General features: G+C 36.3%; 1 protein-coding gene across 3 annotated transcripts in view; it reads right to left on the reverse strand.

Moving 5' to 3' along the window:
- Nucleotides 1-7650: 7650 nt before the first annotated feature.
- NHLRC2 (NHL repeat containing 2) overlaps nucleotides 7651-27888 on the reverse strand; it is a 62018-nt gene continuing 41780 nt past the window's right edge. The window contains exons 6-12 of one of the 3 annotated variants that reach the window (XM_032177377.2): nucleotides 27081-27180; nucleotides 23065-23296; nucleotides 22372-22494; nucleotides 21235-21444; nucleotides 19934-20153; nucleotides 16708-16776; nucleotides 16464-16540 (exon numbers count right to left, since the gene is read on the reverse strand). In XM_032177377.2, coding sequence (XP_032033268.1) covers nucleotides 16745-16776; nucleotides 19934-20153; nucleotides 21235-21444; nucleotides 22372-22494; nucleotides 23065-23296; nucleotides 27081-27180 — 917 coding nt within the window. In that variant the 3' untranslated portion in view covers nucleotides 16464-16540; nucleotides 16708-16744. Of the gene's footprint in view, nucleotides 16541-16707; nucleotides 16777-19933; nucleotides 20154-21234; nucleotides 21445-22371; nucleotides 22495-23064; nucleotides 23297-27080; nucleotides 27181-27888 lie in introns of all 3 variants that reach the window. The other 2 variants (XM_032177374.2, XM_032177387.2) reach the window with 2 other exon arrangements.

Raw genomic sequence — 27888 nt, forward strand, 5'->3', positions numbered from 1 at the left:
GCAAGGACCAAAATCTTTATTAGACAACAGTCATAAATTTTTTAATGGTGGCTATTCCTCTTCCCCATACATCTCATCCCCCTTCCCTGCTTGTCAACTTTTTTTTTTTTTTTTTTTTTTGAGACCGAGTCTCACTCTGTTGCCCAGACAGGAGTACAGTGGCTCCATCTCAGCTCATTGCAACCTCCACCTCCTGGGTTCAAGAGATTCTCCTGCCTCAGCCTTCCAAATAGCTGGGACTACAGGCACCCACCACCACAGCCAGCTCATTTTTGTAGTTTTTTAGTAGAGACGGGGTTTCACCATGTTGGCCAGGCTGGTCTCCAACTCCTGACCTGAAGTGATCTGCCCACTTCGGCCTCCTAAAGTGCTGGGATTACAGGCATGAGCCACTATGCCCGGCTAACAGTCATAATTTAAAAAATGTGTTACTAGATACAGCTTGCTAGTATTTTTCACTGAGGATTTCTGCATCTATATTCAAGAAATATTGGTTTGTAGTTTCCTTTTCTTGTAACATCTTTATCTTGTTTTGGTATCAGGCTCATAGGATGAGTCAGAAGGTGTTCTGTTATTTTTTGGAAGAGTTTTGTGGAGAATTGGTATTACTTATTCTTTAAACGTTTAGTAGAAGTTACCAGGGAAGCCATTTGTTCTTTTGTTTGTGGGATGTCTTAAAATTACTAATTCAATCTGTTTATGGGTCTATTCAGTTGTTCTATTTCTTCTTGAGTCATTTGCAGCCTTTTTGTCTTTATGGAATTTAAAAAATTTTATCTAAGTTAAATTGTTCATAGTATTCATTTGTAGTCTTGTGAGGTCAGTTGTCATGCTCCCTTTGATTTCCGATTCTGTATGCCACTGTTCTGGAGATGGGAGTGAAGTCAGTGCCCTGCTATTTTTGGAGTGATACCTGTGTTTTGTGAGCAGGGCACTAGGTGGTGGTGGCAGCCTCTGGTCCTCTTTGCTTGCCTCTTGGTGTGAAATCGCTGTCCTGCCAGCGAGCTGAGATAAGGGTGTCCAAAGCTCCTGTAATCTCAGCTCGTCATGCCTGGGGAAGAAGCTCCACTTTATGAGTGGGGGCTTAGTGAAGGGAGAGGACCCCTGGACTCAAGGCTGCCCTCACCTGGAGTTTAGCCTTTCCAACACACAGCTTGGGGAGAGGAAGACGCTGGCAGCCTGCCCCTCCTGGGGAACTCCTGTAGCCCTTTACTCGGAACTGGGGAAGGGGGAGTCCCACCTTCTTGGCCACAGCTGGAGTGGAGCTTCCATCACATTGTTCTGGGGCAGGGGGAGGGAAGGAATGGCTATGACTCTGGTGTCACAGATTCTCACAGTTCTTATCGAGGTTTAGATTTTCTTGAATAAACGTTTCATTAACTGCATGCCTTTGGGACAATTTCCAGAGACTTTAAATAGCTCTTTTAAAAATAATTTTTACCAGTTATGGTTGTTCACTGGAGTTCCTCGTGTGCCATTCAGGAATATACCTTCATCTCCACCATTGGCTCTCCTGTCCACAGAATGCGTTAATTCTTGGCTTTATAATTCCAGGTGGCTGTGAACAGTTCAGGGAAGGCTGACAGAAAACATAAGACTGGGAAAGTAGATCTAGCAGGCATATGTGTGGGGAATTAATATTGAACTGAAGAAAATGTTAAAAATATGTAATGATTCACTTTGAAATGAGAAAGTTAAGGTTATAAAGAGCTAGGAAATATGTTCATTGAACAACAAGCGAGTGGAATGCTTACATCACAGAGCAGGGTACAGAGATTAGACACAAGGAATCATCTCCTGGCAGGGCTGTTAAATAAGAATATACTTCCCATAAAGTTTGCAGAATAGCATTTTAAAATAGGCTAGATCCTTATCTTCATATAGTTCATCTTATGAGTGGCTAAAATGCAACTTCTCTATCGCCTCACTCCTTGTGGTAAGTTTTGACAGAAGGGCTTTATTAACACAAATTATTAAAATGACTTCAGTGCTGTACCTTCCACCTACAACACTGAACCACAGCAAAAACACCCAAGGGTATCCTACAACTTATAACAGCAAGGTGCAAGGGAACCAAAGAAGGTTCTTGGCCATGTAGATGATTATCTTGTTCTTCCTCCAGAAAGTTACACAAATAAAAGCAGGTGTTTTTTTCTACTTGACTTTCTGCAAGGCTGACTTAAGTTTACTGTAATACTGCCCAAAGATGAGGGAACAGGGTAAACAGCCTCATTAGCTCCCATGCAACGCTAGGAATTTTAGGTCATGTTAGCTTCCTGAACATGGACAAGCTATTGTTCTTCCTTTTCCAGGATGGGCAGATAAACTATACTTCAAATATTTATCCTATCCTCCTTATCTTGCCTACTCTAATAAGGGACTTGGTTGTGATGTCATTTCCAATGAAATGCCAAATATAGAACCATGTCAATTTAAAGAGATAGATACTACTAAATGAGATGACTCCTTTCAAATGAAAACCCTAAACATCTTAGGAGAAATGCATGCTTCTCATGTGTTGGCAGCATTCCAGAACTCAGCCTTTCTTAGGCGTCTCCCACTCTTCAATGGCAGTTCAGTGATTTCTTCAATAAGCGGAAGTAACAGCAGACACATTATACAGTGATAATCTGTTAGTTTCTCTGAGCAACTGAAATTAAAATATGCTTAACATATGCAATCCCAATTTTCAAAGCTTGATGAAAGTTACTACTTACTAAAATGATACCCTAAGATTGACTAGAATTGTGACTCTGGCGTCACAAAGCAGAAACTAGAAACTGCAACTGGTCAAATTCACAAGAGATATATATATATACACACACACACACACACACACACACACACAAAATGTTGGCATACATAATTTAGTATACAATTTGTGTATTGTGTATCTCACAAGAGAGATATAAGCATGGTTTAAAAGTTGTGGAGATGGGAGATCAAGACCATCCTGGCTAACACGGTGAAACCCCGTCTCTACTAAAAATACAAAAAATTAGCCGGGAGAGGTGGCGGGCGCCTGTAGTCCCAGCTACGCGGGAGGCTGAGGCAGGAGAATGGCGTGAACCCCGGGGAGGGGAGCCTGCATTGAGCTGAGATCGCGCCACTGCACTCCAGCCTGGGTGAAAGAGCGAGACTCCTTCTCAAAGAAAAACAAAAAACAAAAGACAAAAAAACAAAAAAACAAAAGTTGTGGAGATGTTTTTAAATAAAAAGCTAAATTATCTGAACTAAAAGAAAGTAAATTTAAAGTGGTTTGAGGAACAGCAAAATGGCCCACAGCAGTTAATGTGAAAACACTTTCTCATTTTAGTTTTATTAAAACTAACGATTTTAAAACTGACTTGAAGCAATTCCATTGCTTATTTTGAGGTGTTTATCTCCCTCTTGGAAAGTAACTAGCCAGCACTGACATGCTACTACATGCTGATGAAGGTTGCCTCACATACTAGAAGGCAGATTTCAAAGGGCAGGAGTGTGGAAATACAGTTGTCTGTCAGTTCGGTGATCTTCTTTGATAATTTCTGCTCCTTAGCAGCTGGCAAGATAAGAAAGGAACACAAAATATCATAAAGATCTAGATGTATTCCAGATGTCATGAAAAAAAAAAAAAAACTCAATAAAGAACAGTATATTCCTTGGAAAACTGTTAACACTGAGGTCACAGATTTGTAAAATAGCTTGATTATTGTATGTTGAAAAGCCCATGATTTAAAAAAAAAAACCCTTCATTTTAATGGAGTTTTAAAATAGCTTAAGTTTTATGTATATAAAGAGTTTTGCAAATATTTTTCATGAACTACTTGTACAGAAAAAAGGGAGGGGAGTGAATTTCACTTTTTTCCCTCAAAATCCTTTTAAGTCTTAAGTTTCTTACCTAGTTAAGAGTTTAAAATATAAATCGAATTAGCAAGATTAGAGTTACACAAAATTGTATCCATTAATAAAGTTGCATTTGATTAAATGCATTTTAAATAATTTTCTGAGCCCTATTAAAACTCTGTGTATCTGTAAAATGCACTATTACTTGAATTGGTTTGTAGTGTATGTCTCATTCCAAAAAGTATTATAAAATCTGAAGGCATAAATAACAAATTATTGTTTTGAAATAAAACGAAACAGATTTTTCCATAAATATCTCAAATCACGGTCTCTGAGAATGGCTCAGAACTTCAGGTCATCTGGTTCCATTTTTCCCGATGTGATAAATACTCCGATCAGCCACCTCCCAGACTCTATTTGAAGACATTCACTGGCAGAAAACTCACTCCTCTCCATGGCATGAATAATGCAATGATTTGAGCATTTAGTAGTTGTTAGTCACTGTGTTAAGTGCTTTTCTAACATTATCATAAAATAATTCTGGGGTATTAATATCCAGATACAGATACGAAACTAAATGTCGATGGAGATGAAGCAATTCTGTTAAGTGACAGTGTCGGGTCAGCTGGCACAGAGTTGGTATCTTAGACACTGCACTAAGCTGTGGCATGCTCTCATTTTATATTTTTCTCCCTATATTCTAAGATAAACATCATAGGTTTTTTCCCCAAACATTTATGTATTCAGCATTCTTATATTCTCATTACAATTCTGGTTACCTTTTCCAGAATGTACACAAAGCAAGCCTTGTGACTGTGGGAAACGGAAGCTATCTTCTTCCTACTTATTTTTTGTGGAGACAGGGTCTCCTTATGTTGCCCAGGCTGGTCTTGAACTCCTGGCCTCATGATCCTCCCACCTCAGCCACCTAAAGTACTAGGATTACAGGTGTGCACCACCACACCCAGCCCTTCTACTCAATTTTGTTCTAAAAACATTATTAATCTATGAAAATTCAAACAATAAAAAATATTGTAGGATCAATAAATACTAGTTCCTCCCTACCCCCTTCCCCAAATTCAACTCTATATTGTTAATTAGGAATTTGTTGTGTCCTACTATATTTCTTTTTTCTATTCCTTTATATATTTCCACAGATCTGTGTGTAGATGCACATATATACATATATCCTGCATATATATATGCAGGCAGTCTTTGCTTTGAACAATTCTGACAGGCACAATTTCAGTTACATGGTTTAAATAACACCAGTCCCCAAACAACACAGTTCAAATTTCATTTCCATGGCATATTAGCTGTAATTACTAAGTACAAACTTCACTGTTAGCTCTTCAACCCACAACTCACTAGTAACAGGTGTGTCCCATGATCAGTAACCAATAATGTCACTTATCTCAAAATCCATCAGTGACTGGTCACTATGCATCTGTTATGCACAGACAGCAACGTGTGTAGTTGTATTGCCTTTTTGTGTCCTGGTGATAGAGGCACATGACATTTTACAAAACTGGAGAGTTAAAACAGGGAACTGGCCAAAAAAGACAAAAAAATACAGCAAAGAAATGAAAAGCGGTAACACTGGAAATAAAATTTGGGCTAACTGTGGGAATGCTGATACTGTGCTCTTTGATACAGACTCTAGGTAAGAAGCCAGAGAAACTTAGTGAAAGGGAACTTAACATTTATCGACATAAGTGAAGATATTGGTTATAATGAAAAGATGATGTCCCCAAGGAAGTGATGCTGGCATAAATAGATCATAGAACTCTTAGAGATATTTTACAACTGAAAGGAATGTAACAATTTGCCAAGGCATAGAAAAGGTACTTGCTCTGTATTGCAAATTACGAGATGCAAGCAAGCCCTGTTCAAATGCTCTTGGTAAGTTTGACAACAACTTGAATTCTCAACATTTGCAATGTTTTAAATTATGGCATACTAAATAAATACTAGCTTCACTATGTCTTTCATTTCCCCATTCATTTATAATTGACAGAGAGCTTTTAATATTTTCACTAATGTTTTTAAAGGTCATGAAACAATCATCTTTTCCTTCATTGGTTGTTAAGATTGCTTTGCACAGCTTCAGCTTGCAAGGTTGGTCATGCATTACTGTGCAAAGCAAGGATGGTTTATAGATGTACATATGTGGATGTGTATAGAGCTTTTAAAAATAAGATTTACTTTTATTCAGAAACTTGTTTTTCACATAACATGTGAGTACAAGTAGATGTCTGATTATTTTTAATGGCTGCATTATATTCCATGGTATGGACAGACCATTGTTTACTTAATATGTTCCTATTGAGACATTCAGGTTATTTTCAGTTTTTCACTATTACAATGTTGATACACTTTTGTGCACATAAGTATTCTACTAAATCAATTTCTACAAGTGCAACTATTGGATCAGTGAGAAAATGTTCAGCTTCACCGGTGGTCATGGCAATGCAAACAAACAAAATGACATACCATCTTCTATCTAAAGGGCAAAAATTCAAGTCTGACAATATAATGGCGAATACGTGGATCCACTGGCTGTCACGTACTTGGCCAGTGTAATTGGTGGAATCCTTTCGGAAAACAGATGCCTACGTGGCCTCTGCACTTCCCGCAGGTGGGTGTGCATGACTTGGGCTTCTCTCATCATTCAAATTCATTTGTGAGGCCTGGACTCCCCTATTTACCTTGTTATGGCATTTATCCTTTTTGTTTTATCCATTTTCTTGTCTCTCCCCTCAACTACAAGAGTTCTAGAGCACAGACCTTGTCTAACTTGTTCATCACTGGGCCTGGAATATGGCATAAAACAGGTGCTCAACAATAGCTGAATGAATGCATTTGCATTTCTTGATTTGGTGAGACTGAACATGTTTCATTATTGTATCTCTTTTGTGAATTGCATGCTCATATTCTTTGCCAATTCTCCAGTTGGGACGTCTTCCTCTGATTAGTTCATAAGAGCTCTTCAGATACTACACATAGCAATCCTATGTCCATTTTGTGTCTTGAAAATATTTTCACAGTTTGCATTTCCTTTTTTCATTTTTGTTCTTTCATTATACAGATGGTTAAAATTTTTATGGGGTCACACATGTCAACTTTTCCAATCATGCTTTTGGGCTTCAGGTCACTCTCAGGAATGCCAACCTCACCCTCAACACTATAGGTCGTCTCCTTTATCTTCTTCTGGCGTTTCTGTAATTTTATTATTATTTTTAATTTTATTATTGTACTTTAAGTTTTAGGGTACATGTGCACAATGTGCAGGTTTGTTACATATGTATACATGTGCCATGTTGGTGTGCTGCACCCATTAACTCGTCATTTAACATTAGGTTTATCTCCTAATGCTATCCCTCCCCCCACCCCACAACAGTCCCCGGAGTGTGATGTTCCCGTTCCTGTGTCCATGTGCTCTCATCGTCCAATTCCCACCTATGAGTGAGAACATGCGGTGTTTGGTTTTTTGTCCTTGTGATAGTTTGCTGTCATGTCATTAATTCCTTTCAAATTTGGTGTGCAGTGTTAGGTAGAGATCTAATTTCTGTTGTTCTTTTCAAATGTTCCCAGTATCATCTATTGAATAGATTACCCTTTCCCAATATATATATTAAAAATCTCTATAATTATGATTGCATGATTTGATCGAGGTATCTGCTTGCAGTTAAAAAAAATTTTTTTTAAACTAAGTATTCTCCTTTTCATTTCCCCAAAAGCTCAAGTAAATCATGGCTTACAGGTTTCTAAGTAGTAGAGTTACCTCATGATATACTTAGAAAGCACATTAAAACAGAAACACAGTTTTAGAGAGAAAATATTTAATCTATTTCACGAAAAAAATGTACAAAGCTTTAGAAAAGAGGCATTAGGTTTCCATGTACAGTATAAACACATTCTCACCTTCTATGATGACTTGTATTACACTTCTCTTGACTAGTAAAGAAGCCACTGCACTCTCATTCCAAACAATCTTCTGTTAACACATGCACTTGAAAAAGTCACTGAAAAGTACAGTCTTGAAATAAATGTAGAAATACGATGTTGTACAAAAATATATTAATCTGTCTACATGAAACACTCAAAAATGCACACCAAGTACATTCTTTTAGAACTAGACTCTATCTAGAAATATCAATATATGAACTTGTAAATTGGATTTTCGCTGCATTTGTAATCACTGGAGAAAAAAATATAATCAAGCCTTTGGAATGAGAAACACGAAGTTATTAGCACAGCAGACCAACTCTATTCTCAGAAATGAAACCATAAACTTTATCCATACAAAAGATGGGAAAGAGTTTGAGTTTCTAAAACTGACATATTTATGAAATGTTATAATTTGAAACTGCAATCACACAGCAAACTTTCATTTGTTCATAATCCACATGTAAAGAGATGACAATTACAACAATTCTAATTGTCTCTCAATGCAACTTAACAGTGAGAATTTAAACTTAAAAAAATTAGCCTATATAAAATATAATTAGGAAGGTATACGTCAGAGTAAATTAATTTGAATTCACATGGGGTACTGTTCCCCTCCTTTGAAAACTGAGCTATTATTAAGAAATGCTACGGAAAAAATACTACAACAAAATTGTTCTGCCACATTGTTATTTATATAATCATAATTTCTCACTGAAACTTCTACAGAAACTACTATTGTTTTTAGTAAGAGGGAGGCCTAAGGTGTGGAGAGGAAGCGGTAGTTTATTTTTTACAGGTATATTTCGATGATGAATATCACGGGCATGCATGAACAATACATTCCAACTCTATACAAACAAAAACTTGCTGGCATTTTGAAAAGTGTAATAAATACAACAGGGAGCCCATGCTGTACATGCTCAAAGAATGAATATATTTCCAGTGGCACTAAAAACAGTGACTACAAATTCTAAAAACAGAAGACAGTTGCAGGACAGAGTCCTTCTAAATGTTCAGAGGAACACGTCTGTTTTTCCCATTAATTAGCATAATTTAACTAATGTTTTGCCCTATTTACCTCAATATACATTTTTAATGAGCTTAGCACACATTAGATAAAGAAGGAATAACAGGCCAGGTGTGGTGGTTTATGCTTGTAATCCTAGCACTTTGGGAGGCTGGTGGCTTGAGGCCAGGAGTTTGAGACCAGTCTGGGCAACATAGCAAGACCCCATCTCTACAAAAAATTTTTAAAAAATTAGCCAGGTGTGGTGGCACACACCTGTGGTCTTAGCTACTCAGGAGGCTGAAGCAGGAGTATCCTGAGCCCAGGAGTTCCAGGCTGCAGTGAACTATGATCATGTCACTGCTACACTCTAGCCTGGGCAACAGAGCAAGACCCTGTTTCTTAAACACAAAAAAATGGGAAGGGAAAAAAAAACTATACAAATTGGGCAGATTTAAATCTGAGAGCTGATTTTGTCTACTTCTCAGCATCAGTTTGAGGTCTTTCATTTTATTTCAAATGGAAATAGATAACCAAGTATATTAAAAGCAAAAGGTAGTAAACTATGTCCATAATACTCACACTTTCAAGTTTTCAACATTAAAAAATAACTGACCATTTGCTTAATTCTACATTACTTAAAGCCACCAAGCCTGTGATAAGTTGCTGCTTAAAGAGGAAGGAATTCATACCATTTCCTGACAGTTACAAGAATGCTTTTTGGTATAAGGCTATTTAGTGTTCATTTGTGCTTGTTAATACTTTTTAGTATATGGCTGCTTGTATAGGTAGGGAAGTATGTTTGCAAATAGCTGCAATACTTTCCTTTTGGTCCTGTGGCTTTCAACAGAACAAAATGTCCTTTGGTACACTTGAAAGTGACATGCCAGTGAAGAAGAGGGACACACCAAAACAACCAGGCAAACATTCCACAGCAAGTGTCTAGGGTTTTCACTTTCCAACTCCAACCCTTGAAAAGAATTAAACCAAACCAACACACTCAAAAACAGGTGGGATGCAATCAGAAAAGCCGAGTGGGGCTGCCTCCTGTTCCACCTTACCCAGGCTCTGTGATTGGGGCAGCTTTCTGAAAGCCAGAGGCAACCAGGCAAACCTCCAGCGCTCATATGTGAAGGGGCCAGGTTTGTTAGTCATGGAATACATATAGGTAGATTAGTAAAGCCTCTGACTTTTAATACTATTCTTTATATTATCCTATTGCAAAGACATGGGAAAAAAAGCAAACTCTTAATTATTCAGGACAAAATAGTGACATGATTATTGCTAATACTTCATTTAAATAAACTGTGCCACAGGGGGAAGAAAAGGTAATCTTGGTGTTAACAGTGGATTCTACTTTTAAAATATGACGCTATTATCACTTTCTTATTATCACATTTCCTTACAGATTTCAGGAGAAGGGGTTTATAACAAAATTAACAAAATTCCTTACTGCACCATACTACTACTTAATTAGCACACTAAGAATGAAAAGTTAAGTCTGCATTCTGTGTTTAGGTGATCATGAATCATAATCATTGGTACATAGCATTTTGCTTAATTCCTTTTAATAGTATTTAGTGCACTGGACTCAGCGGCTCCCACCTGTAATCCCAGCACTTTGGAAGGCCAAGGCAGGCAGATACCTGAGGTCAGGAGTTCAAGACCAGCCTGGTCAGCATGGCGAAACCCCATCTCCACTAAAAATACAAAAAGTCAGCTAAGCATGGTGGCAGGCCTGTAATCCCAGCTACTCAGGAGGCTGAGGCAGGAGAATTGCTTGAACACAGGAAGCGGAGGCTGTGTTGCCATGGCACTCCAGCCTGGGCAACAAGAGCAAAACTCCATCTCAAGAAAAACAAAAACAAAACAAAACAAAAAAAAGTACCTAATGCTAGGCTGGGTACAGTGGCTCACGCCTGTAATCCCAGCACTTTGGGAGGCCAAGGCAGGCACATCACATGAGGTCAGGAGTTTGAGACCAACCTGGCCAACAGAAGCCCTGTTTCTACTAAAAATACAAAAATTAGCCGGGTATTGTGGTGGGCACCAGTAGTGGTGAGTGCCAGCTACTTGGGAGGCTGAGGCAGGAGGATCACTTGAACTCGGGAGGCGGAGCTTGCAGTGAGCTGAGATTGCACCCCTGCACTCCAGCCTGGGTGACAGAGTGAGACTCCATCTCAAAAACAAAACAAAACAAAACAACAACAAAAAGTACCTAATGCTGGAATAGGTTGACCATGGTGCAAACTTTACTGTAACAGAATTGCATATTAATATATTTGAGTCACGGGGAGGGGTCTACATACCAGTGTTATTTATGAAACAAGAAAGCAGAAGACTATATTTCTAGAGCTCACTTGGACTAATATTTAATACAACAAAATTTTCTTAAATATGAATAAGCTTCTTCGGGTTTGAGATAGTCCGTGCAAAAGGCTCTTTATGATAAGGTCTTAATTACATTTTGAAGACCAACCGTTAGAACTTTTAAAACAACTTTTGAAACAGCACTGTTAGAACTAACATTGGAAAGCTATTTTTTTTTTAATACATCCATCTGCCAAGAAAAACTCTGGACAATATCTGAAATTAAGAAAAAGTAGTACATAAAATCTTTTCACAAATAATTACAGACTGTTCCAAGGTCTGAATAACAAATTATAATGCAAAGTTGTATAATTAAATGGATTTATTTAAATTGCAGGAACAATCATTGCTAGTACTTTTGGGGTTCTTTGGATTAAGTTACTATAAATATATAAAGTTATGAAAGATTTATGTTTTAAGAAAACCTACTTTAAGAGGCAATACAGCAGAGAGTTGAGCAGACTCCCATCCAGGCCCTGCCATTCCCTAAATTTGTGATTTTGGTTATGCTGGTGTATTTGATTATGCTTACCCTCTCTGTGTGTTTCTTCACCAATCAAATAGTATTTCTCACATAAGGTTGTTGTGAGGATTAAATGAGTTAATACATAAAAGCACCTAATAGATGAGTGCTGGCAAATAGTAAGAACTCAATACATATCTACTCAATAAATATCTATTATTCTTGTTACTTTATGTGAAGGCTTAAGAAAGTGTCCACGGAAGAACTCTTAATTGAGCAGTTTGTTTTCCCTCTGCATCTTGGAGTTAGGAACGAGGAGACCTGTGCCTGAATAAAGGCTCCACCACTCACTACTTCCCCTTGTTTGACAGAATTGAACATCTGCTGGCGCCAGGCACCACTTCAGGCATCGAGCACTATTCCGAGAGTTTTCTATTCTTCAGGTACGTCACCACTATTCCAAAGCTGTCTCCTCCTCTGTAAACTAACATCTACCTGCCCGATTTATAAGGTTATTTGAAGCTCAAATGAGGCAATATACATGAAAGCACTTTGAAGATTTTGTGAAGCACCATCATTGGAGTGAAACTTTTTGGTTAAGATATAAGTACTCTGGTGCAGGTTGCTGGGCATATGTTGTAGGAATGTGGTTCAGGATGAGTATGTCTGGACCCTCTCAAAGCAAGTTCATTACTTGTAGCTCCAGAAAGTCTTATAAAAAGTTTTTAATAACACTACAGGCATGCTTCTTTATAACTACAATGTTGTTTATAAAATAGTTATATGCTTCATTACAAAACATTTCTCTTCTTGAACCCAACTCTATGAAGAATATTAACATAACCAATAGTTAGTGGGAGATTTTCCTTCACAAATTGTAGTTGCAAAGAAAATGTAGGGTGGTATGTGTTTATGGTCCCAAATTATCATTATAGTAACTAAGCCAATAATTACCAGTTTCATTAATTACTAAGTGCTGTACACACAATATTTCATTGAATGAGGCAGGTATATCAGCCCCATTTTAAAGGATTAGAATCCAAGTTACTGCAAAATCCAAGCTCTTAACCACTATGCTACGTTACACAATAAAAACACCAGAACAAAAAAGCCATAACCATGGCTTTCTTCACAAAATCACGTACTTAAGAGAACCGGTAGATCAAAGGACTCCAAACAATGTTCTGAGCTTTGGTAATAAAAATGACTTTTAAAAAGTTATTATTTAAGTGCTTACGATTCAATTACCTTTAACTCTTTAAACTTTATGGGTTTCCCCCCACCGTGATTTTAAAAGTAACAGATTGCTCACTAAAAAGAAAAAAAAAAGAAAAAAGCAAAGTAGAATTAAAATAAAAACATCCATAATTCCTTCATTCACAAGAACCATTGACATTTTCCCTCTGCATATATTCTTATCTAACTGTCAACTACAGAATTTAAGTAGATTTTGACGATTGTGGTTAAACGTGATGCCAAATCTAACTATGGTATTTTTAACTGGTAGACATAAATTAATAGTAAACTTTGTGCAGGCAGAAAATTATTACATTATAGAGATATGTATTTTCAATACCTTCCTAAATTTTCCAACTACAGAAAAACAAGCAAAGAGTAACTTATCTCAGTTATATAAGCTCAAAAGTATATTGGCCATAAAAGAATCATGAATAATTCTTAATCTTTGTGTATACACACGCCTACATAAATATACACATAGTAATTTTTTTTTCTGGCTGTTAGGATTTATAGCTTTCTGAAGGTTTGATAATATTATAACTAAACATTATTAGAACAGTTAAGAAAAAAATTACTTTTCATAGTCATTGAATTTTGCTAAAGTTACACTTACGGGTGATTAAACTACAAAGTTTTCCCTTGTTAAATATTTGCTTAAGACAGAATGTTCAAGATAAGCTAAACTCTTTACAAGAATCATATCGAGAAATTCTACCATTTGTGAAATAATAAAGGAAGAGGAAAAAAATAGCAACAAACCAGCAGAATAATTTAGGGCAAAGATTCCAGGTATTATAAAAAATATGTGCAATGCCACATTACTGGCATTTCAATTGAGGTGACTTACACTAAAATCTTGTTCTTTTTAAACTATCACTGGACATAATAATTTACGCAACAAAAGCAAAAGATAAAAAATATGCAGAAGTCCTTATAGAATATAGATCAACAAGTTTTAAAAATAAACTTTCTAGTGCTTCCTCTTATATGAGAGGTTTATCCTTGTCATAAATTCTAGGAACCTATTTATATTGCTTAAGTGTGATTTATTCAAAATCCTATTAGTCTACTATAAATAATACTTTTAATGTAAAAAACAATGCAGACTGGCAGTGGGTAAGAATAAGAATGTTCAATAAAACTGTATTTTGAAAGTCAAGAAAAGCATCAGCTAAGGCTAACCTAAAACTGTCTAGACAAATGAAGGGAAATAGATTCTAAAAAATGCCTTTGCATTTTCACTGTACATGAACATGTATAACAAACACTGTGTTTGTATATTATATTGAAAAATAAATTGTCAGATATTTCTAAATTAGCAAATTAAAATTGTATATACTTCTTTCAGAGTGTGAAATTGTTTATGTCCTTAAACAGAAAATGATTGGGCCAAAATATTCTCATCCTGTCCATCTAGAAATGAGAAATATAATAAGTCAAATGAGATTAAAAAATAACTAAGGCCGGTAGGGCACGGTAGCTCACCCCCTGTAATCCCAGCACTTTGGAAGACAGAGGCAGGCGGATCACCTGAGACCAGGAGTTTGGGACCAGCCTGACCAACATGGTGAAACCCTGTCTCTACTAAAAATACAAAAAAATTAGCTGGGCATGGTGGCGTACGCCTGTAATCCCAGCTACTTGGGAGGCTGAGGCAGGAGAATCTCTTGAACCTGGGAAGTAGAGGTTGCAGTGAGCCAAGATCACACCACTGTACTCCCAGCCTGGGCTACAGAGCCAGACTGTGTCTCAAAAATAAAATAAAATAACTAAGGCCTATTCTCCATAAAAGAGAGTATGTTATACACCCTTTTATTACAGAACATTTCATTTTTTTTACTGCTTGTGGAGAGAAAAGGTTTATGAGGTAATCACATATAATTTTAAACAGGATTCCTTTTAATTTTATATCTATATTTCCCTTTAAAAGTAGCTTCAGTAGATGACTAATTAAATAAATGTCATGATTTATACATCCTTACTTCAGAGATTCAGCTAACCTTATGAATAAAACAAACTAATACTACATTTCAAAAAAAATTAAAAATAGACAATGATGCTTAAAAAAAGATTACACTTCAAATTTAGCACTGTTTTTACAGGGAAGGGAAGCATATTATGCCATATTGCCTATAAATATTTATTGAATAAATAAACATGGTTCACCTGATGTTTTTAAAATCTTGTAAGCTGATTAAATCACAAACATGTTGAATAGGTATTAAGGAAAACAAGATTAGGCTTTTAAGTAGTTATAAATTATGACAATAGAAAAAAAAACCTTTCCAATATCTTTTTTTTTAGGGTTAAAAAACAACAAAAATTAAAAAATAGTATCATTAAATCACTGTTTCGGCCTTAATATTTTGAAGAGTAATATATTAGGATATACTGTATCTATTAATAGCATGAAAGCACCTCACACTGAAAATTTCACTTTTAAGGCTTAAAAGTGATTTTTAAAAACATCACAATAAACGATCATAATTTAAATTCTGAATATGGGAACAAAAAAACCTCAAAACCTAAACTCAACAAATCTGCATTTAATGCTTACAAGTGAAATGTACATTTCCAAAACAAGATACATAACCATCAGATTTAGCTGTCACAATAAATTATTTATCACAGACACTAAGTAATGTGTCCTGAAGTCCCTTTTTCCTTGAAAGTCATAATATTTCTGGGGACTCATTCATTATCTGGTAATGTAGTCACTCATAAACAGGTAAAGGAGTCAGTCCTTAGAGATTCGATGTCCAACTTTATCTGTACAAAGTTTTAAGGCATTCATAATGGTATGTTAAATAACAAATAATTTATAATAAAAATAGATCAAAACTCTCTTTTACAAATATCTCAACTGAGAAAACCACAGAAGAGAATAAAGATCGTATTTACCACCGATGTACTCCTTAAGCTTCTACAGCGATGGAAAGACTTATTTTTGGCTTACAACAGACTTTATGCCTTGAATACTTGGTGTTACACAAATGTGGACTGGAGCTTAAGTTCTGCCTAAAGTTACGGTGAAATTTACACATTCAAGTGTGCTGATTGCTATTAATAAAATTAGGTAGAAAAAGTTAGTTAAAATATCTGGTATTATAATTATCGGTATTTATTGCAAATTATCTTATAGTATTCTCTACTGTAGTGTGAACTTCAGTCTTGTGCCAAATAGCAGCATAGATTACAATATCATGGTTCCAATGATGATCAATGACTCAGCTAGTATCAGCAAAAGCAAAGGAATTTGTTTATAATAAAAGAAGGAGCATAGCTTTATTTTAATATCAGTTGTTAGAACTGAGCAATGGGCATCTTGGTATCCAGAGGCAGAACTGAAGTTTTCTTTCCTTAAATTACAGTGATAGTCAGGATGGGGGACAGTAGGTGGTGGCAATGGGTTGCTAGCTAGCTGGCTGGCTAAAATACATACCTGAGCTCTACTGGAGCTATGCAACCTTGCTGTGTATCCGTTATTTGTAAAGGCTGACTGAACAAAATTGCCTTCATCATGCAAGCACTGCTGTCTGCACTACAGTAATAAAGAAACACGCTGATAGATACAATGGCTTCAAGTGATAAGCAATCATCAGGAATTTGTAGTGAAATTGTTGGTTGACTGGAAATGTTCTCTATATCTCCAGATGGTATCTGTCCTTGAAGTAGCCATTCATTGCCTAAAAATTAAAAATGAAATTATTAAGACTGTATAAGACAAGTAGAAAACTGGGAATATCTTATGAAGACTAGATAAACTCAATCAACAAATATTTATTAAAAAATCTCTAAGTGCCAGGCATTGTAGTCTGTGGGAAGGACATAAATATACATAATATATACTGACCACTCATCAGAAGTTGCCGGTCTGATGATCATTATATCTAATTATTATAGTTCTTCCTTTGTTTGGATACTATAAAATAAATTACACAATTATTCTTGTTAAAATCAAGCTGAATGTTGCAAATATGGCTATAAAGCCTTAATCTCTAAAGTTAAAAATAAAACCTATTAAATTTTAGAAATAGGGGTGGGGGGAGGGGGGAGGGACAGCATTGGGAGATATACCTAGTGCTAAATGACGAGTTAATGGGTGCAGCAAAACAACATGGCACATGGATACATATGTAACAAACCTGCACATTGTGCACATGTACCCTAAAACCTAAAGTATAATAAATAAAAAAAAAAAATTTTAGAAATAAACATATGACACTTGAGAAAATGGATCATTTTTACCAAATAGATAAAAGTCTTCAGGGATATAAAAACTACAAAATAAAATTTTATCTAGGGAATACAAATGTATGTGCAACTCTCTAGTGACTTTCTGGTTAATAATGAATTATTGAATATCTAAAAATAATTTAAAAATACACACACACTTTATTTAGAAACAGGTACCATTGCATATCTATTCTCTGTGGGCTTAAGTAATGTAAAAACCAAGAGATTTTGTATATCTTATTTTAATACGTAAAACTCTTCCTAGAAATAAACATTATCTATAACAAAAATCGAAAAAACTACTAACAAATTTTAAGCCCTCAAGAATTAAAATCATCTTTAAATGCTTTTATTCATCTCGACCTTCTCTTGGAACACACGTGTCATACTGGGGAAGCACAGACACATACAGACATTCAGCCTAAGAGGGTGGCAGCCTTCAAGAGCCAGCATTTGGGAAATATATGAAATGCTTTCCCGCCATGTAAATGGAGAACACTGAACATTTTCTAACGACTCCTCTGTACAAAAATTGGATCATCTACTGAGTGTGATGAAATGCTGTCTATTTTTTAGCTTTTCTATCTCTTTTGTTCTCAGGATAAGTCAAGCGACTCAGAGTACCTGCCTTTATCAGTCCTCTTGATGTCTCTTTTAGTTTATTGCTTTAGTTTACTGAAAAATCAAATTTGAGAAAAATATGTCAAATAAGAGTAAGAAGGTGAAAGATAAGTAACAAAGCTTTTATGGTAAAGCTTTTAAAGAATTCTTTTTAAATTCTCTTTAAAATTCTTTGGCTTTCTTTGCTTATTCCTGGACTGGAGAGTATCTTTTATCTAATGCATGATTTTGCTAGAGAGATTAGAGAACTTCTTATATTTTATTTATTATTTTTTGAGACAGAGTCTCGCTCTGTCACCCAGGCTGGAGTGCAGTGGCGCGAGCTTGGCTCACTGAAGCTCCGCCTCCCAGGTTCACATCATTCTCCTGCCTCAGCCTCCTGAGTAGCTGGGACTACCCTACCAACACACTCGGCTAATTTTTTGCATTTTTAGTAGAGACGGGTTTCACTGTGTTAGCCAGGATGGCCTCGATCTCCTGACCTCGTGATCCACCTGCCTCTGTCTCCCAAAGTGCTGGGATTACAGGCGTGAGCCACCACGCCTGGCCAACTTCTTATATTTTAAGTCAAACAAAGAAAATAGTACTAAGCTATTTTAATGTCCAAATCTAGAAATAAAACAGAAAATGTTTCTTTAGATATTTTTCATATATATCACACACACAATTTGTGAAGTAACAATACATGTGGTGCTTTTATGCTGCTGTTTTGGCTTAAAACTTGCATATATTCTAACTTCTTTAAGATTATACAGACCAAAATTTGGCTAAAAATAAGTGTTTCTAAATAACAAGCTAAAAGAGAAAATGTCCTTTAAACATAAGTGTACAAATGTACTCTATAATATTCAAAAACCTTAAATTATTAGGATTATTGCCTGAAAATTATCTGCTACCATATAATAAAAATGGGGCCAATATCTTAGACAAATTAGATAAAGTATCTATAGACTACTTTATTTGAATACTATCTGTATTTTATATCCCAGTGACTCAATATTAATTAGTGTGTCTGACAATGCAGACCAATGTTAATTTGTCAATATCCTATTTTAAAAATTAATACACTGCTCCTACAGTGATACCATTAAATACACTGCTCTTACAGTGACTGCTCTTAACAGTTACACTGAGAAAAATTAATGATCTCCAACTGATGTAATACCTCCAGACTTAAATTGGCAGCCTAGGACTTGCTCTGAACCTACAGAAGGCTATGGAGTGGCCAGGGTTTGAGTATTCTTCTGTCTACAAAGCAAGCTCCAAAGGTCCTAGTACATGGTTAGCCTTCCCCTTGTGGGAAGTGACAAGGGGTGGTTTCCCTACAGACTCAATCACCCTAGAACCAGCCTCCCAAACACTAACCAGCAGTTCCTCCCAGCTAGTCTACCAAGATATCATTATCCTCTTGGTTTAGACACTAAGTTGATATTATAATTGCAGGCCAGTGGCTGCTGCCCTGAGAAAGTTGAAGGTATGAAGGCATGAATTACCCAGGATTTGAGTAATGTACAAAAGCAAAGTGTGTGAGAGGGTATGAAGGAGGAGGAGTTGGGAAGGAAATGGAAAATTGAGTGAGAAAGTGTGAAAGAGCGTGGGATACCAGGACAGAAGAACATCAATCAGAGACAAGTTGTAATTTAGAAGTTGTGAACTACTAAAATTTCACTTTAAAATTTTTGTCCACCAGGTTAAGATATTGGAAAGCACTACTGCAAGGCAAGCAGTATACTGATTCCTTACCATAGATTAATGAAATAAGGAGCTAGCTCACACTGTGATGCACGAATAGAAGAAAGGGAGGAATGCCTAAGAGTGACTGAAAGGAAGAGTCACAGAAAAAGATGTTAAATAAGAAGGCTCCACTTTATTTCTCTGTTTCAGACTTTTTAACTCTAAGATTCTTTTCGGAACAAGAATAGAATGAAGAACAGGATCAGAATAAGGGATGAGGTATAGGAAAGTCCATATTCCGATAAATCATGCTAAGAACTGACTTGTAACTTTTGGTGAGTTACACTGTTCTTTAACAAAGGGGAGGAAAGACTCTTGATGACTAAAGCAAACGGCCAATGTGGGGTTGGATCTGGATTCATTTGTTCATATGATCTCCTTCAAATCTTGCCTATACAGAGTAAAAATATCACCTAACAAATAAAAAATAACTAGATTAAACATCAAGAATATATGATGTATTAGTATTTGCAAGCTTATACTCATACCTTCAGCTGTTAGAAACCAGCAACTGGGTACTCCTTCAGTTAGCTTTGATCCTGATGGGAGCTCTAATCTGAGTTTGAACTGAAGAGTCTGGCCAGCACATGCAGTCACGGGGGAAAGCCTAATGCTTGGAGCAGATTTAGGCAGTTTGGGTAATGTCTTCTGTTTTTCTACTAGGAATGGGCCATCTACCACAGCATTTTCAGATCTGAAGATGGGGAGCTAGGAAATAAGAAAATTTGTTATTAAAACATAAGAACTTTATATTAATTACAGAATGAGAGAGCATGTTTTTAGACTTTAGTAGAATAATGAAGTTCTATGTCAATGAAACTAATGGCCATTCTAGTTTGAATTAGAATGTGTTAGTTAGATGCCCTCAAGATTATTTTTGTAGATACAGAGAAAGTTTATCTTAGCGACAACAACAAAACCCAACACTTATGAATGAGGCAGAATTAAAGTAACTGTCCAATGTATAGATGCAGGAAATTAAAGCAAAAGTTTATACATTTAAACATAGTAGATATACATTTTCTTATAATTTTCCTTGTCAACTATAAGAAAATGTTATTCATCTTATATCAGAGATCTATGTGAACAGAAATGACACATGTTGCAATAGTAATCTGTGTTTTTTATTTTAAAAATATACCATGCAAATTACCAGACTTCAGAAAAAAACTGTTGCATTTTTTTCAGGTAAGTGTCATACATCAAGAGTTAGTTTATAATAGACATTTCTCCTTGAAAATTCTATAAGAAACCATGTCTATATCTTTAAAAATTGACTATAACTCATTTAAGTTTCTTCCACAATCTTATTTTCAACGTCTTGAGAAAGTGGCTTCTAAAGCTTTTGTTAGATTATTTGGTAATGGATTCATCACAGGGAAACAAAGGTTACACGTTAATCTAAAGATCACTGGAAAAAAAAAAACAAAAGCAAAAAGCTAAATAACCCAACCCACAGAGCAGGTGTATGTAGTGTATGTCACTATGTCTATACACTTAAAAACAGATCTGAGTCCTCTCCTTTTTTTTTTTCTTGAAGGTTCAGTAGATTCTCTCCAATTTCCAGTATTTTTCTCAAACTCTCAGCACAGATGGAACTTTTATTTTAAGAATAGAAGGACATCCTTAAAGCAGTCCTGCTGGTCTCTTTGTCAAAGAACACGACAGAAGCATCCACTTACTACTCTCCTGGAGATAGTCTAACCAAAAATGCCTCTGTCAGTGCTGTGAGGATCTTAGCATCATTCTTAAAACCACATCCTTTAACTTACGTTTTAAAATTACTTACCACCGATACCATTTTAGTTTCCAAATCCATCACTTTAATTTGATGATTATTGGTGTCTGCTACATATAATAATTGTCCGTTCTCTCCAATACACAAGCCTCCTGGTTCATTAAAAGTTGACTCGGTAAAACTGGAATTGGTAACATTATTTGTATCTCCAGTTCCTGCTAATGTTGTACAGTTTTTTGTTTTTGGATCCACAACTTTAATCTAAAAAAGAAAGAACAAAAATTCATATATCTGAAGATCAATCTCATGTTTGTAGTATGGAAGAGTATAGTATCAAGCAAGCTAATTTCTGATTGCCATTAATATTCTCAATAAATCTCACAAAAGGAATAGTTATTTCCATATTTTCTTGAAAAGCCAAACATTCAAATTATAGTCTAAGGGGAGATATTCTATTATAAGAACTAAAAACAATGTAAAATCCTTAGCTCCATCTTATCTTCTGGAAGCAATCTTTGATGAAATTATTTCTGGAATTAAAAAAAATTTTTTTAATTGAATTGTTTTTCTTCACAATGGGACACACTTTCACAACTGAACTGACTTTGTCTTCCTGAGCATCTAGCATTGCCTGAGAATTTGCTACCTTGTTAAACTTAATGATTGCCAGTTATGTCTCAATTATATTAAATTTATGGTCTCACATCATGAAGTACTGTATGAACACTTATTATCCACTGATTTTTGTAAAAAGCAAAAATGCAATAAAACTTAAGACAATTTAATAGACAAAAATGGAAATGCTGCTGAAAAAATTATTTACTAACAGGCATTGTAACTATGCAACAGCTCAAAAACATTCGTTAGTTGACATATTAATTTCCCTGCTATTTGCCTTCTCTTGATATACTGAATATGTTACTAAGCAGCTTTGATGGGTTGCAATTCACAACTGTTGGCTATTGCCATTGGAACTGGTTCAGTGCTTTCCCTAGTTCAGAATACCATCATAACCTCCTGGCAAAGAAAGGACCAAGAAAACAGCAGAACATGCTGGATTATAGTTGTCAAAGACTGTTACTCCTTTCTATATTTTAGAGTGGCAGTTGTAGGAGGCTCACAGATCTTTCAGTATTTTAAACGCCACACACAAAAAGCAAGATATTATATAATTCTGTCACGACTCACCTTGTGATTGTAGGAGTCTGCCACATAAAGTAAATTCCTTTTTTTGTCCCATGTTACTCCAAGGGGGTGTTGAAGCTTTGCATTGATTCCTACTCCATCAACGTCACCAAAAGCAAATAAATTCTTTAATTTTTTTTTAAAAGAAAAGAAACAGCAGTTATAATTTTTACAGTGTTTTGTTAGAATATGAAGTGAAAATTCAAATAGTTATAAGTGGTATTTAAGTTAAAAGAGAAAATGCTCATTTTCATATAAATAGGGTTGGATACTTGATTCAGATTAGAAAAAAATGACAGTATTTTGAACCTGTATTAATCGGTGGTGCTTAGTAGTTTTACTCACAATACTACATCTGGTCAGGAATAGGTCAAGTCCACTAGTCTGGTGCTCTTTCCGCCCCACTGCCCAATATCTAATTTACATTTTTTCTTTTCTCCAATAATCAATGCTTCACCCTTTCTTTCTCCCTGAAACCTTAACATTTATACACAATAAAGTAGAGTCAGTTGACTTTTCTTAGATGGTGTGTTCCTCATGTTGCTTTATATTCACATTTCCTTTGGTTTGACTTTCATTTTGATTCGCACATAGGCCAAGGATGGTCTCTCTTAAATCTTATTGACTTTCTATAATTCACAAAACTGAGAACTTGCTCAGTGTCTGAGCGTACTGTGCAAGAATGACTGTCATTACCATGGGGTCTCTTTCTCCTCCTACGAGGTGCTTCACTGCTCCATCTTTCAGTGAAACGGTTCTCACTGTACTGCTCTCACTATCTGCTACAAACAAGCAGCTCCAGGGATCTTCAGAGGCCAAGGAAAGGCCTGAAGGTTGGGCAAAACCTGCCTTGTGAGGATAGGCGTTGTTTCGATTCTCTTCATTTCCACTTCCAGCAAACCTAAGGCAGGTTCCTTTTGTTAACTCACTGAAAAAGACAAGTTCATAGGTGGAGTCAACATGTGGTATATTGTGTGCAATTTAGTTCTTAAATAAATGAATGTAAATAATCAATAGTGATAAGCCTCATAAAAAAACAAACTAGTGATCTTAGCCTAGTTAAATTGTTCAAGTCAGCTTTCATGATCATTTTTCCAACCATTAACTTATTTACCCACTGTGTAGGGAACTTCTTACTTTACTTTGATATACACAAAACTGAAATCACTTTCAAATGTTAAATGAGAAACCCCTGATAGAGTTAGAATTATAAGATAAAAATAATGATCAGATTATTGATGAGATACGTTGTTTTTACTACCTTAAATTCTTAACTTCTTAGTTTCATGCAATATGAGGTTCTGAAAGGGAACTAAAAAGATTATCTAGCTCTTGATAGTTTAAAGCTTCAATTTTCATTAAAAATGTTTTGTGTTCTTGTATATAAATAGAGACTAGCAAAAGGAATTAAAGAATAATTTTTGAAAGATAGCCAGGTCAGACATTATTACTAATATATGAAAAATGATATAATTGTACATAATTATCTTACAATTACATGGGATAATTATGTACAATTATATCAATTGTACAAATCAATTTCTTATGTACATTAGGGAAATTTCTAAAGAACTATTGCAATGATTCCTTTTGTAATGCAGAGAAAGTTTTAGACCCTGGTTTCTAAGTTTATGCCAGAGAGATTGTAAGGAAGACATGGTAGTGTGTTGTGTTGAGGGAAGGGAAGCAGCTGACTCAGGACACAAAATGAGAGTCTGTGTAAATCGTTTCTGAATATGGTACAACATGCAAAAGTCTGAACTCACCATCACTTACTGGCTGATATGTTCCCATAATAAGTTAGGTAGGGAGCAGGGGACAGAGGCAAAGGGATTTAGCATGCATAAAATATGGCCACTTATTCAAGAAATGTATAAACATAGCAAGTACAATATATGTAATAACTAATATGCTAAACAAATTAATTGAAAGGAGTCTACAAGGAGTCTTAATACTTTAAAAAAGAGTTTCCTTAATTAAATAAAGAAAAGAGTAGGGAGAAACAATAACTTTTAAAATGCTAAGGGTCATTACCACCTGAAGATTGGTAATAAAGATAATACTTCCTTAAAATTAAAATACAGGTCAGTGTGGTCCTAGTGCCAATTTCCTATTATGAAGGAGAGTGACAACTCTACTTATGAGGAAATTTAGGCAGCTCTGGACCATCTATGCCTAAAACAGCCATCACCCAGAACAGCATATTCTGGCAACTTCTGTTTGCTGTTTATAATTATGCCTCATGTAAAATCTTATTGGTAATCTCACTGTTCAGGCTACTATCACCTCTTGCCTGGATAACAGCAATAGGCTCCTCAGTGGTATCTCTTATCTCTGTCTCTAGTCTTGCTGCACTCTGAGTGCTGCCAGTGTTCTTTAAAAAACACAAATCTAATCATGTCACTTCCCAGCTTAAACCTTTCTAGAAAGGCTTGTAGAATATCCAAATCCCTTAAAAGTACTCACAAGGCACAGAGTGATCTGGCTTCTACTGACATCACTAGTGCCAATTCTTGCCTGGAAAACTTCCCACTCTCCCTAACTCCTACTACTTTATCAGGTCACTGTTTAGTTGCCTCTTCCAAGAAGCCCTACTTGACAACTCAAATCTTACTGATGTTGCATCTTCCTCTTACTTATATAAGGAAAAATTTCAATTTTTTTTTTTTTTCAAATGGAGTCTCGCTCTGTCGCCCTGGCTGGAGTGCAGTGGCACAATCTCGGCTCACTGCAACCTTCCGCCTCCTGGGTTCAAGTGATTCTCCTGCCACAGCCTCCTGGGTAGCTGGGACTACGGGTGCACGCCACCACGCCCAGCTAACTTTTTGTATTTTTAGTAGAGACGGGGTTTTACCATGTTGTCAATCTGGTCTTGAACTACTGACCTTGTGATCTGCCCACCTCGGCCTCCCAAAGTGCTGGGATTACAGGCGTGACCCACCGCGCCTGGCCGAACAATTTCAATTTGCAGCGATTCCTTCTGCACACACTAAGTTTTTTTTTGTTTTTGTTTTTTTTTTTTGAGATGGAGTCTCACTCTGTTGCCCAGGCTGGAGTGCAGTGGCGCAATCTCGGCTCACTTCAAGCTCCGCCTCCCGGGTTCACGCCATCCTCCTGCCACAGCCTCTCCGAGTAACTGGGACTACAGACGCCCGCCACTACGCCCGGCTAATTTTTTGTACTTTTAGTAGAGATGGGGTTTCACCGTGGTCTCGATCTCCTGACCTCGTGATCCGCCTGCCTCGGCCTCCCAAAGTGCTGGGATTACAAGCGTGAGCCACCGCGCCCGGCCTGCACACACTAACTTTTAATGGTTTGCTGATCTGATTCTTCCTCTATAAGTTCACTGATGACAACAACCACATCTTTTCATTGTATCCTTAACATAGTGAGCATGTTATTTCATCCCTATTGCCTAGCATATAGTACGTTTCATAAATATTTGCTAAATGATTAAATGTCTTAAAACATTATATAAATGTGTCCAAAGCAACATGCACAAACATACACACTATTTGGAATATCGCTATTTTGAATGATCTATATAAATGTGGCTTTCTATTAATAATGGTAACTTGAGATGATCATTTTCCATGGCTATTTGACAGCCTTTCTGGTTAATGGCTTTTATTCATTTATTCGCAAACCCTTACTGAGCTCCTCTTAGGTACCAAATACTGTGCTGGGTACAAGGGACACAAAAATGAATGGGAAAGGATCCTTTCCTTTAAGAGACAGTTTAGTAGGAGGAAATGGCTAAAAACAAGAACAATCAAAAAGAGAGAAGAGAGAGAAAGAGGAAGGGGCAGTGGGTTGGGGCAGGAAAACTTAGCGCAGTGATGTAACTATATACCAGGTACAGTGAGGTCACAGAGAAGAGTATGGCCAGCTCTGCCTGGGGTATTGGGGGAAGATGAAAGGGTCTAAGGAAAAAACATGAGAAACTTTGCAGACACTACCCTTTCATCCTTATATCCTTGTGACAGCAAAGCTACCTATGTTTACTGTACATGTTAGGCACTATGCCAAGTTCTCCACATGTATTATTAATTCTCAAAGCAAGCCTATGAGGTAATATAAATAAGGAAACTGAGGCTTCAAAAGTTAAAGTGGCTCTCCTAAACTCACACAGATAATAAATGGCAGAGCCAGGATTCAGTCTCAGGCCTGACTACAAAAACTGAGTTATTAAGCACTCTGCTATGTGGTATTCAACTATTTGAATGAATGATTAGAGATAGTTCAACTATGTCTTAAAAGATAAGGGTCCACTGAATATTCTTAGTTCTCTTTCTAGACAGTAAGGAGAATGATTCTTTGCAGGTTCCCTGAAGTGAAGTGTGGCCCTAAGACTTACTCTGGCTGATAAAATGTAAGTAGAAGTGATGTGTGTCACTTCTGAGTAGAAATTTTAACAGTCACTGAGTGACTTACTACCTCTTTCTCTCTCACTGTGCCAGGATGACTGGCAAAGCTCCCGACAGCTCCAGGCTGTTTCATCAGCCTGGGCGACAGAGTAGCGCTCCCCAGTGAACTCACGTGAGTGAGCAAGAAACACGCCTTGTTTTAAGTCACTGAGAATCTGCGTTGTGTGCTATGGCAGTACAACCTAGCGCATCCTGACTGGTACAGTGAGGATGGTGATTTTGAAAAAAGAAATTATATGAACACCAAGTAGTACACTCTACTCAAAGAGAGAGGCTGTCACTTACTTTTTCTTTGGCAGTTTGCCAGAGTCCAGTAGGAGTGCCCATATCTGATGAGTCCCTGCCATGGCTATCCACAAAATGTCACCTCTTTGGACCTCTGAACCTTTATAAAAATAAATCATTATTATTATAATATACATATCTGGTTAATACAAACACTCCAATGGTTTTAAAATGTTAAATTTATGGAGGATAACAATGTGTTTATAAATCATCTGATAAATAAAAGGATCTGCAATGTTTCAAGTTATCTTTGAAAATTTTGTTTTCTTGTGAAAGGTTTACTTTTTTAGACTTGTAATTTTACCCACAATAATTTCACAGGTATCCAAAGTATTCTTACTAGAAATATGTCCTCTGCATCTCTGCATCTGAACTCTGCCTCAGCAGTTTGTTAATTTTACAGTGAGTATTAACAATGTTTTTAAACATCTGATTTCTTATTTTACATGACATAAACTATTAAAAGTGACACTGGCACACATATATTCTGGGGACTGTCTCTGCTTAATCACCTTAAAACTACATCAAAAGCTTTCCACAATTAATTTTTTGCATACCACAATGTTCCAGTTATTCTAGAGCCACAACCTGGGACTACTAAAATGAACAGGAAACCTAAGCTAATAAAATATTCTGTTATGTTAGATATACTGACATTCAAATAAAAGGCTCAAAGCATATGATGCACTCAGAGTAAAGCCTGGAGGCAACATCGCTCAAATGTTAGCCATGATCATTTAGTGAATCTGGACCTTAATTTTACATATTTATACTAGGAAAATATAAATACATTTACAAACTGAACAGC

This window comes from Hylobates moloch, unplaced genomic scaffold (genome assembly GCF_009828535.3).
Source record: "Hylobates moloch isolate HMO894 unplaced genomic scaffold, HMol_V3 SCAFFOLD_3, whole genome shotgun sequence".
NCBI classification, from domain to species: Eukaryota; Metazoa; Chordata; class Mammalia; order Primates; family Hylobatidae; genus Hylobates; species Hylobates moloch.